General features: G+C 43.5%; 1 protein-coding gene across 1 annotated transcript in view; it reads left to right on the top strand.

Annotated features, from left to right (window-relative positions):
- The window catches only part of RHCE (Rh blood group CcEe antigens), a 33,202-nt gene extending 22,417 nt beyond the window's left edge, over positions 1 to 10,785 (top strand). The window contains exons 8-10 of the mRNA XM_059998975.1: positions 3,031 to 3,110; positions 6,092 to 6,165; positions 10,733 to 10,785. Of these exons, the coding sequence (XP_059854958.1) occupies positions 3,031 to 3,110; positions 6,092 to 6,165; positions 10,733 to 10,759 (181 nt within the window). The 3' untranslated portion in view covers positions 10,760 to 10,785. The remainder of the gene's footprint in view (positions 1 to 3,030; positions 3,111 to 6,091; positions 6,166 to 10,732) is intronic.
- Positions 10,786 to 12,021: the final 1,236 nt, after the last annotated feature.

Genomic DNA, 12,021 nt, shown 5'->3' with positions numbered 1-12,021 from the left:
TCTTCTTGTTTCTTTCCTTTTTTTTTTTTTTTTTTTTGCGGTGGGGGGCAGTTGTTTATCTTCTGAATGTGACTCACATATAATGGAAGAGTAACTTGGGCACAGGGATAGATTTTTCCAGATGAACTGAGTTAGTGATAACAATAATAATATTACTGATGACAGTACTGTTTGACTGCTTTCTAAATGCTAGGCATTATGCTAAAATCATTACGTCATTATCTCATTCAATCCTCACAACCACCTGGTGAGGTATTATTAGCTTTCCCTAAGAAATGATACTTCGGGGGAGTTAGCTGTCCAAGGTCATGTGGCTGAAACCTGGCTGTAAGGTTATGAGCACCTGCGGTGGGTGATGAGAGCTCATCATTGTGGAGGTATCTCAAAGAAATCATGGAGGTCTGCATCCCTCAGTTCTAACAAGAGAGACGACCATAGCCCCAAATTATAGGAATCTTCTGTGAGTAGGTGAGATATACCTCCATGAGCTGCTTGGGGGTGAAGAGGATCCCATTTGGGGGTGGGGAGGGGATGGTCTGTGGGAGGCAGTGCATCTCTGTAATGGACTCCAGTGATGCGCCTGCCACTGCTTCAATAGCTGTGCGACTCTCAGCAAAGCTTTTTCCTCTCTCTGGGCTCCTGAGTTCCCCTCTGTAAAATGAAGGGTTGATCTAGCAGGGTCCTCCACTCAGATACCTGTAGGGACCAGGCAGGTAAGGCTAAAACTGAGACCGGTGAGGGGAGGAAACTATGGGCATTTGCTCTTCAGTGCCGGGCAGCTAATACCGTGCAGGGTCCCAGGATAAGTGTTGCCAGATCTAATGACTTTTCAAAAGTCAGAAATCCAGAGTTTTGCATGTACTTCCCAAGCATTGGCAAAAGATTCAAAATCACTAGAAACATTGTGTGGGCCAAATTCTGCTCGTGGGCTGCCGACCTGGAACTTCTGCACCACCTACCCTTCTATCCCCCAAATTCTGTGATTCTGTGGCTCTCCTAGAACAGTGGCTCTCAACAGCATCAGCATCACCTGGGAACTTGTTTGAAATGCAAATCATACCCCACCCCAGACCCACACAATTAGAAATCTGGGGGCAGGCCCAGCAGTCTGTTTTAACGAGTCCTCTGTGTGATTCTCATACAAGCTCAAGTTTGAGAACTATTGGCCTATAGCAAAAAAAAAAAAAAGCAAAGCTGTCAACCAGCAGTGTGCTGCTAAAGGACGAACAACTGGCTCTCCAGGGAAACAAAGCCCTGACTTAGAGCATTTGCTGATTTCTCCCTGTGGCCAATTTCAAGCCATCAAGGTAACACCCCTGAACGTGGAGTTGAGAAGAGCTGAGAACCATCGGCCTGTGTGTCTGTGTGAGCTGGCTCCAACACCCGTCCGCAGGCCAATTCTCATCAGGATGAGACAGCTGAGGACCAAGAAGTAGTCCTCTCTCCTCTGCGGGAACCTGGCAAAGGGAAGGGCACAGTGACAGCGATGACCCCTCTCGGGGTGGCCTCTGGTCTGCTGGAAGCAAAGGGCACAGGCTTCAGGGACACACAGACCAAGGTCACATTTACCAGTTGTGTGACCTTAGGCATGGTATTCAAACTCTCTTTAAGTCTCAGTTTTCTATCTGTAAAATAGGATAATAAGATCCATGTCCCAGGGCTGCTGTGATGATTCAGCAACATATAATAATTAAAGGGCTCGGGACAGGGCTTGGCATGCAGTAAACACCCAACACATGGCCCCTTTCTTTATGATGGTTACTGATGCTGCTGCCTCCGTAGGAGGGGCATCTGGATGTAGTGGAAAGATGGGGAAAGGACTGAGCTGGCAGTTAGAGCGCTTTCTGGGAAGTGTGGATCAGCTGTTTTATTAGCTCTGTGTCATTGGATGAGTCAGTTGACTTTACATTCATTCCACAAACAATATTTGTCGATTTCCCATTTGGGTGAGCGAATGTAAATCAGTCAGATGCTGTGCTTGGAGGCTGGATGGAGCATTTTTCACAAATTGTGGGATTTTTAAAAAATAAATTTATTTATTTAATTTATTTATTTTTGGCTGTGTTGGGTCTTCTTTACTGTGCGTGGGCTTTCTCTAGTTGTGGCGAGCTGGGGCCACTCCTCGTTGCGGTGTGCAGGCTTCTCATTTCGGTGGCTTCTCTTGTTGCAGAGCATGGCCTCTAGGCACATGGGGTTCAGTAGTTGTGGCACGTGGGCTCAGTAGTTGTGGCTCACGGGCTGTAGAGCGCAGGCTCAGTAGTTGTGGCTCACGGGCTTAGGTGCTCCACGGCATGTGGGATCTTCTCGGACCAGGGCTCGAACCTGTGTCCCCTGCATTGGCAGGTGTACTCTTATCCACTGTGCCACCAGGGAAGTCCCTTGATTTTTTACTTTCTTAATGGTATCTTTTGATGAACAATAGTTTTAATTTTATCATAGTCCAATTTATCATTGTTCCCTCTATGTTTAGCTCCTGTGTGTCATGTTTAAGAACTTTTTGCCTACTGCAAGGTCACACAGGTGTCCTCCAAGGGCCGCTTAATAGTTTAAAGTGAAGCCCTGGGGTTGCTTTGAAGGAGAGAGGACAGGCACATATGTCCAAGGGGGTAGGCAGGGGAGGTGGGTCTGATGGCCAAGCTGTACCCCATCTCGCCCTGATAGAAATAAAACCTTCATCTTTAATTGCCTAATGAGGAAACTCAGGACTGTGAGAGTTTAAGTGCCTAGGGTCGTGCAGCTAGTAACAGAACTGGGACCTGAACTTGGGTTTTCTGACTTCTACTCTAGTTCATCGTTCATGGGGTCTGAGAACTAAAGTAAGCCAAAGAGGATCTTGAAATCCCTTCTTCCCCTTCTACATGTCTGCATAGCTTTGTGGGAGAATGACGGGAATGTACTGCCTAGGGAGGGGACATTTGTTCTCCTGGTGGCCCTTCCTGACAGCATCACTACTGATGCAATCTTTTCTGTCCCCAATGACCTCTGCGGCCTGATGCCCAAATGTGACCACCTCTGCTTTGTCATTTCTAGGCTTGGCTACCAGATACTCACTGACTCCGGGGCATTCAGCTTCACCATCATTATGGGTGTGGGATCTGGTCTTCTGACAGGTCAGTGTGAGACCACCCTTCTTCCACCATTGTCCAGGGCACAGGGCCTGGGCCTAGACTGAACTTGCCCCATCCCTGGACGTGTATGTGCCCATGCCCTTCCCCCTGAACCCACCCCCTCAGCTCCAGCCAAAGGAGGCAAAGAGCCCAGACCTTGATTAAAAAATAAAGGAACACAGAATTACAAACTTTCATAATTGGAAAGGTCCTCAGAAGTCACCTGGACACTGCAGCCTCTTGAGCCCAGGACTGGTGATTTCATCAAATTTTGCACAAAAGACCAAGGAGACCCTTATGCTACAGAGCTTACCTTTTACTCCCTGAGAACACCTAAATACTATTTTGTTCAGCAAATATTTGTTCAATATCTGCTATGAGCCAGGCACTATTCTTAGGTACTCAGGATACAGCAGTGAACCAAATTCCCTGGCCTCACCTTCTAGATGGGGAGGGGGCTTTTCCCATAAACAGAAAAAAATAAAATAAAATAAAATGAATATATATGTGCTATGTCAGATAGTAATAAGCACTATGAAGGGAAATAAATCAGGGTAGGGGGAACATAGAGTTATTGTGAAGGTGGGCTGCTCTTTTAGAAGGGTGGTAAGGAAGGCCTATCTAAGAAGCTGACTTTTAAGCAAGGACTTGAATGCAAAAAATGAGGGAGATACCATGTGTTTATTTGGGAGAAGAACATTCCATGAAAAGGGACAGCAAGTGCAAAGGCACTGAGGCAGGAGCATGCATTGCATGTTTGGGGAACAGCAAGGATGTCAGTGTAGCTGATGTGGGTGGAGTGACAGGGAGAGTGGCAGGGGTTGAGGATAGAGTGGTAGCAAGGAGCCAGATCATTCTGAGACATGGGAAGGCATTAGAGATCTGTAAACAGAGGACTGATGTTCTTTTGCTTCTGCAATATGACAGACCTGCAAAGAATCTTGGGGAGATACCAATTTGCCAGTCTTACATGCTAGGTGAAAACATGCATTCTGTACAGAACTGCTCACTGTTATTCTACAAGCAAACAGCTTTTATTGGTTAGATTTTCATATATTGTACCTCTAAGCATGGAGTGAATGCCAAATAAGAGACAAAGTAGCATAAGTAGACACTAAGGAGTTGTGTGATCTTGGGCGTGTCACTTTGGGCATTGGCTGGCTTCTCTGTAAAATGAAATGATTATAGTAACTAATCATATGGCGTCCTTTCAGCTCTGAAACATATATGAAAGTACTGTTTGGAGTTTTAGAGAATGAGATTGGCTAGAATTGCTTTAACGTAACAATTGGCCTCGGCTTTCGACAGAGTCTGAGGTGATTAATTAAATACAGATAAGAAAAATGTCTCCAGCCATCACTTTACATTCTATTCGTGGTGGCAGTCCAACCCTGAATAGGGTTGCCAGATTTAGCAAGTGAAAACACAAGGCACCCAATTTGGAATTCAAAAGGAACTGAGCATCTTGTATTTTACCTGGCAGCCCTACCCCTGGCCTCTCACACCATTTACCACTCTCCCCAGCGTGCGGAGGCTTCCCGTGCTTCACTGAAGCCAAGAAAGAGAATAGAGGAAAGACACTCCTATCATTCCTTTAAGAGTTAAGACCAACCAGCTTTCCTCTTCACATGTTGCTTTCCACATGAGGGAGCCAGTGATAAAAAAAGGACTTGGACAATGGAGGCGGAAAGAGGCCTCCAAGAGGCCAAGATGGCAACAAACTGACCCCCTTAAGCCAACCATTTTACATGTGAAGAGACCTCGTTCCGTGGAGCCCGTCTATAATATATGCACTTATTTAAGAAACCATCTTATCAAGCATAGTGATGGGGTTTCCCAGGTCAGGCAGATTAGAAATAGCAGATTAGACGTGGATAGGCTTCTAGAGGCAAGGCACCCTCGTAGAAGTTAGAAGTGAAAGCAGAGAGCCTAGCAGGAGAAGAGAATTTCCTAAAACCAGTCACAAGAACATGAGAAGCTTGGGCTGCTGGAGAACAGGCCAGTAACCTTCAGCAGCTGTAGCCCTTCTCCACGTTACACAGCACATTTCATAAAAGGATGTTCCTAGGAACAGTTCTGATTTTTTTTAAAAGTCTAAATGTGTTCAGTGTTGTCTCATAAGACAAGAAAATATAATAATTTTAGAGGATTTGCATCAGATGAGTAAGCCTCAGCTATCTGGAAAATATATGTAGGCGACAGGGATCATTTCTGAGTAATTCTAGCTAAATGAGGTGTGCTGATTGCACTCTACATGCCAATATCAGTTAAAGGCACACACTATAAGATGAAAATATGAATAAGCACACACCTACTCTTGTTAATCTTACTATTTAATACATTGGGACTGATCATCATTAAAAATACACAGATAAACCTATCAATGGCATTTCCCTGCTTCACATGAAAGGTAAACACTACTTTATGTACTGGAAATTTGGCAGACTTTGAGCGACTGGGGAAGGCATAGGGCCCGAGCTCTCTGGGCGGAGGACGGATGGGTGAAAAGAACAGGCACAGACGCAAGTTGTTATAAACTACTTTCCTAACAAGTGGAATCTTGAGCTGAGGTCACTGGGACTTTATTGGAACCAGTGAGGATGGACCTGCAGGGGTGGCTATTTGAGTCGCTCTCCATGGTAGCTTTTGCATTTTAAATAGACCAGCTCTTAAGAGGGGCACCGTCTAACAGGGTCCTTCTATTCCGTCTTGGGAAGTGTGTTAATCCATGACGATCATATACCTCCCTGCGTAACCTAAATCCTTTGGATGTAATTGTTCTTGCCAGTTCCTTTTGAAAGATGTCTATAGAATTAATTAAGCTGGTCCAGGAAGGACAGTGCTTCAATTTGTCTATCTCCTGGTTGTGGAAGAAAAAAGGATTTCTGCTGAGATACCATAGTTGACTTATAATATTTTGATTAATTTTGAGATAACAAATGCAATCATCTAAGTGTGTAACATTTAATTATGAATTTAAACAGGTATGCTCTTAAACCTCAAAATATGGAAGTCACCTCACGTGGTTAACTATTTTAATGACCAAACTTTCTGGAAGGTAAGCGCTTTAACCTATTAATGTCTAAGGTTTTGAGTGAATGAACTTAAAAATATACTGGGTATATATGTTAACTTGGTGTTTATGAGAGTAAAGTAACAAACAAATCCAAGATGTGTGTGTGAGCGTGTGTGCACGTGTGCGTGTGTAAGCATGTGTGCATGCGTGTGTGAGCATGTGTGCATGCGTGCGTGTGTGAGCGTGTGTGCATGCGTGTGCGTGTGTGTGTGTTGGTGGGGGGGTGAGGATGTAGTAAATGTTCCCATTTCCCTGATGCCTCAAAATCACTGAGGGTCAGGGATGCGAGAACTGTCACTGGCCACATGTCTCCTCCCCACCTGGAGTCACCAAAGTGGGCGGGCGAACAGTTTGATGTGAAGGTGATGGAATCCTGCAGTGCAAGAGCCAGAAGGACCATAGGGGCCAGAAAGTCCAATCCCCTCACTTGATAGACCTCCAAGTGGAGCCACGAGTATCCAAGTTCTCACAGGGACTGAGTGGCACAGCTGAAGAAATTAGAGCTAGTGGACACGAGAAAACTTGCAGCATAGGTGTCTGGGGTTATTTAGTCAGGGGACATAAAGTTCAAACAACTCAGCTGCTGCTGAGGGTCTGTGTGACATTGTAGTGTTTGTTGTCATGACTGGGCTAGAAAGGAGGTCAGGGCTCATTCCCTGAAACCCCACTGCCCTCCTCCCCTTAACCTACACTCACAGTTCACAAAGCATTCTGATGTGTGTCACCTTAGGTAATCTTCCAATTGATGCTGAGGTTGGCTGGGCAAGCAGGGACCCATATTGCCAAGTTATAAATGGGAAGTGGGGGCCGACAGAGGGCAGGCTAATGCCCAGCATCATGCCTTTGTGAGTGGAAGCAGTCCTTCTGAGTCCCAGGCCAACCCTTTCTCCACCCAGCAGGCCAAGATACTGACCACTAAAGGGATAGAGAACCAGCCTTACTATAGGCCTTGGCATTTGTGTCTGTAGGGGTGAAACAGAGAGAACCTATGGAGAAAACCCACCTCGTCTCCCTTTCCTTCATCTCCGCGCTCTCTTTCCTCCTCTTCCTCTTGAAACAACTTTCTAGAGGTATACTTGACAATGAACTGCACAGATTTGAAGCATACATTTTGAGACATTAAACATGTTTATACGCCTATGAAACCATGACCGCAATAAAGGTAAGAACATATCCATCACCACCAAACATTTCCTCCTGACTCTTTGAAACTGCTCCCTCCTGACTCCACCCTGTTCCATCCCCAGGCCACCACTGAACTGCTTTCTGTCCTATAGATTAGCTTACATTTTCTATAATTTTATATAAATGGAAGCACACGGCATGTACTCTTCTTCGTCTGGCTTCTTTTGCTCAGTGTAATTATTCTGGGAGTCATCCACGTTGTTGTGTGTAATCTGCCTCATCTTGCACCAGCTTCTCTCTATATGGCTTCTCCCAACAGCTAGTCTCTCCCAGTCCCCTGCAAGTATTCTTGCCCCTTTAGCAGAAACAGGGTGATCTAGTGAAAGGATTCAGAGAATTGGCTTCATCCATCCATTCATTCCACAAGTGCTTATTGAGCAACTATTATATACCAAGCACTCTGCTCATTAATGAGAGATACCACAAATAGGACAAATATCCAGCTGAATTATTTGAGTTGCAATAAATACTTGCTGAACAAATGAAGGAAATCTGAGGAACCCCCGCCCCCAACACTAGCCCCTTGCAGCAGCAGGTGAAATGGAGATTGTGTCCCTGGAACAAGAAGACCTGGATTCTAGTCACCATTCTGCAAGGTCTGATGTAGGCAAGACCCTTGACCTCTCTCACTGGTAAAATAAGAACAGTAACCTTCGTTCTACCCCACTGGGTTGTTTTGAAGACCAGGTGGGGTCATAACATATGTGACCACGTTATGTAATATGCAAACTGCCATGTGAATGTGAAAGTTTATTACTAGGGGTTTAGACAACCACCAAGGAATGTGTAAGCCTAACAGCTATCATTTATTGCAAGCCTATTGTGCTGGATGCTTTTCAACATTATCTGATTTGATCCTCGCAAAAACCCTGCGTAAGAATAAGTCTCCCCGTCTGCAGATGAGGAGTAACTTGTCCAAAATGACAGACCTAGTAAATGGAACAGGAGGAATTTGAATCGGTGTCTGTTTGGCTCCAAAGACACAGCATGTATGTGTTGTGGGCAGCTACTGGAGAATGGTTATGTCTCCCCTCATCTTCTGATGTATATTTTTTTACAGCTGAGTAGAACTATTGATTCAGCAGTGTAACACTTATAGCTTGCATTTAAAAAGCAAGAATACAAACTTCCAAAGCTGATAAATCCAGAGGTGATTTTTTTTTTTTTTGGTAAACCATCCAAAAAGACATTTTAAACATTATGGAATGCCCTTTATTGTGTGTCATAGAAGCAGACTACTGGGGGTTGGAAGGGACATTCCTTCACTGGTTGCCCAGACCATGCTCAGCACTTCCTGGGATGGGCACTCACCACCCCACAAGAACACCCATGCCATCCTTGGATGATTTTATTAAGATGTACTCGTTCATTCACTCATTATTAATTCCATAAATATATTAGCTAATATGTGATCAATATTGTATGAAGAGCTGGGGAGACACATCTAAATAAAATTTAGTTCTAGGTCTTAAGGAGCTGCACGTACTAACCCTTTGTCTTCTTGGAAATTACAGTGATCCTCACCCAGATACTGATTTACAAAAATCCAATTTATAATTTTTCATATGTCTTCTGCCTTCACTAAGAGGATAAATTCTTTCAACTTTTAATTTCAATTTCATAAACCATGGATTTTATTTCATGCTTTCCAAGGCACAAGGACCCACTGACATCCATTTATTAAAATGAAGAAAGGAACTTTGTTTTGCGAGTCTCCCATGGACAAGCCCCTGTTCTGATTATTGTGTGGATGCAAACAGAGAAAATAGGGGTCTAAGCACTTAGAAGAACTGGATCTTTACCTGTGCACAGCTCTATCTATTAGGTACTAAATAAGTAACCCTGGCAGTAGCTGCTAGTTGAACCAGCGGAGGCAGAGGTCACAAGCTTGGGGAGGTCAGGATTCGCTGGACGTGGCTAAGTGACAGAAACTGGAAGACATTCCAAGAAAGGGCAGGATTGAGAGCAAACACAGGAGAAGCATGAAGCAACTGGCTCAGGGGCGAGTTGGTGAAGAGGAGGATGAATGGTGGGCAGAGTCACTTGAATCATCCTTCAGGCGATGGGAAGCTCCCAAGGTTTATGTGGGGAAATGGTACCATAAAATGAATGTTTCAGGGGTGAGCAGTATGACAGGGTTAAGCACGTAGGACGGATTCTGAAATGACTGCGGTACACTCAAGGTCATCCGTTGCTTTCTGAACACGTATTTGTAGTTTATTTTTTACAGGATTGTATTGCCAAAAAATTTAAACACCACCGTTTTGGCACAAAAACACGACAAAATGTGTTGAGTTCCTCTTGCTGTTTTATGCAAAACAGTATAGCCTTGTCACACTGGTGTCACCCCTGCTTCTGATTTAAAATAGATGTTCTAGACACACAGTTAAGGGTCCAAAAAATGCTCGTTCTGCCAAAATGAGGAGAGCCGGTTTTTAAAGCAAAGTAGGAAGACAGATCAGGAGCCTGCTGATTCCTCCCCTTTGGGAGAGGCCCAGTGGAAACAGCCTTCTCTGGGCGGCAGATCTGAATTCAGTCCTAGCTCACCCACCAGAGGCTGGTGCCCTTGGGCAAGTCACTTTACTTCTGTGGGGTGGAGGGGAGGCTCAGTTCCTTCATGTGTGAAATGAGATCAAATTCGACGTTCTGGAGTCAGACAGATCTGGGTTCCACCACCTCTAGCTCTGTGATCTCTGAAACGGAGATCTCTCACCAGGTTGTTGGAAGGATTTAAGGGAGGTAACATGTGAAATGTTAGCACACTGATCCATAGAAAACACCGCATAAACTTTAGCTGCTCTGATTTCTGGTTCTAGAATTCTGTGATCCAAGGCTACTCAACATGCAGTGATGTTGTATGGCAGGGTACCATATGGCACAACCAAAGAACTGAGGATTGATTTATTTAGCTTGCAGAAGAGAAGACCCAAGGGAGACCTAAGAACAATCTTCAAACACTTGAGAGACTGTCATGTAGAAGAGGGAAAAGATTTTTTTCTATGCTTCTCCAAAGAATTTAACTAGTCCCAGTGGGTGATGCAGTATAAATTGCTAACAATTTGAACTGTCTGCAAAACGGAATAAACTACTTCATGTGGTAGTGAGTCTCCTGTCACTGAAGGTGTTCAAACAAAAGCCAGGTGACCACTAATGATCCATGTAAAGAGCTATATGAAATGAGATCTACCTATCTAAGAGATCTTCCAATTCAGATTTTATGAAAGAACTTCTAAGACCTTTGTGATGAAACAACATTTGGGGCAACATAAGTTTCAAAAGATCAAGCCAGAATCCATATGTGTACAATATTAAGCATATAATAAGGCTTCATCTGTAATAAAAAATGTTTGCTTTCCTTTTACAGTTTCCACATTTGGCTGTTGGATATTAAGCGAAATCATCCAAGAAAAACAAGGGCTGTTTGAAAACAACTTCTTTTCACTGTTGCCCATTTTTTTGTGTGTGCGACACTCATTACAGCAAAGTCTCATGTACAATGAAACAGGTCAGAGACAGATTTGATATTAAAAATAAAAGACTAAAAACATAAGGGATAATTTTATATTATAATAATTTTAAATAATTATGTTTGGTTTCATGAAAGATAATGGTATCATTATTTTCTTGGGTGCAGACACACAGTTCACAAAATTAAGGTTTTGGTTCAATTTTATTGACAATTTAGATCCTTTCTTGCGCTTAGTAAAGTATTAAGCTATCAGTTAACTCATCTACATCAGCAAAGCAGATGATATAAAACAGGGGAAAACTAAGAACTCACTTAGATTTAGCCCTTGCAGACACTGTGCTTTTATTGCAGTGGTTTTACAAGGAGTTCCTACTCCCTGAGCATATCCTGAATTTAACTGTGGGGAAGACATTCGTGGTCAAAGGTGGAGATACACTGCCTCAAGATTTAAAAACTAGTTCTATGACCTTGAGGAAATCATTTAAATTGCCACGGTCCGGGTTCCCTTATCTGTAAGAAGAGAAGGTGAACTTCAACCCCTAAGATCGCCTCCACTTCTCACATCCTGTGGATCTAAAACTTCACCAGGAGTGATTTGCTGTGAGATGAGAACAACACAGCCGTTTCTTTGAATAGTTGATGACCAGGCAACATTCAAATTGTACACACTGGGAGAAAACGATGGCTGACATAGAAAGGGGACCACTGGGACTTCCCTGGTGGTCCAGTGGTAAAGAATCCGCCTTCCAATGCGGGGGACGAGGGTTTGATCCCTGGTCAGGGAAGATCCCACATGCCACGGGGTAACTAAGCCCGTGCACCACAACTACTGAGCTCGCATGCCTCGACTAGAGAGCTCGCGCACTGCAATGAAGATCCCGCGTGCCGCAACGAAGATGCAGCTAAATAAATAAATAAATAATAAATTAAATTAATTAAATAAATAATAAACTAAATTAAATAAATAATAAATTAAAAATATAAATAATAAACAAACAAAAATAAATAAATACTAAATAAAAGGACCACAATTTAAATCTAAGTGATATTTGGCATTTAATGAATGGCTAATTGTAGCAAGTTTTATGAAAGAAAACATTTCAAGCTTTAGTTCTGAAGAATATGTATCCCACAGTTAGCTAGTTTATTAAAGAAAAAAAAAAATTCCCATTTTGCCAAAGTGG

The sequence above is a fragment of the Delphinus delphis genome, chromosome 1, assembly GCF_949987515.2.
Source record: "Delphinus delphis chromosome 1, mDelDel1.2, whole genome shotgun sequence".
Lineage (NCBI taxonomy): Eukaryota > Metazoa > Chordata > Mammalia > Artiodactyla > Delphinidae > Delphinus > Delphinus delphis.
Note: the sequence above shows the minus strand (reverse complement) of the source record. Positions and strands in the feature narration are given on the sequence as shown.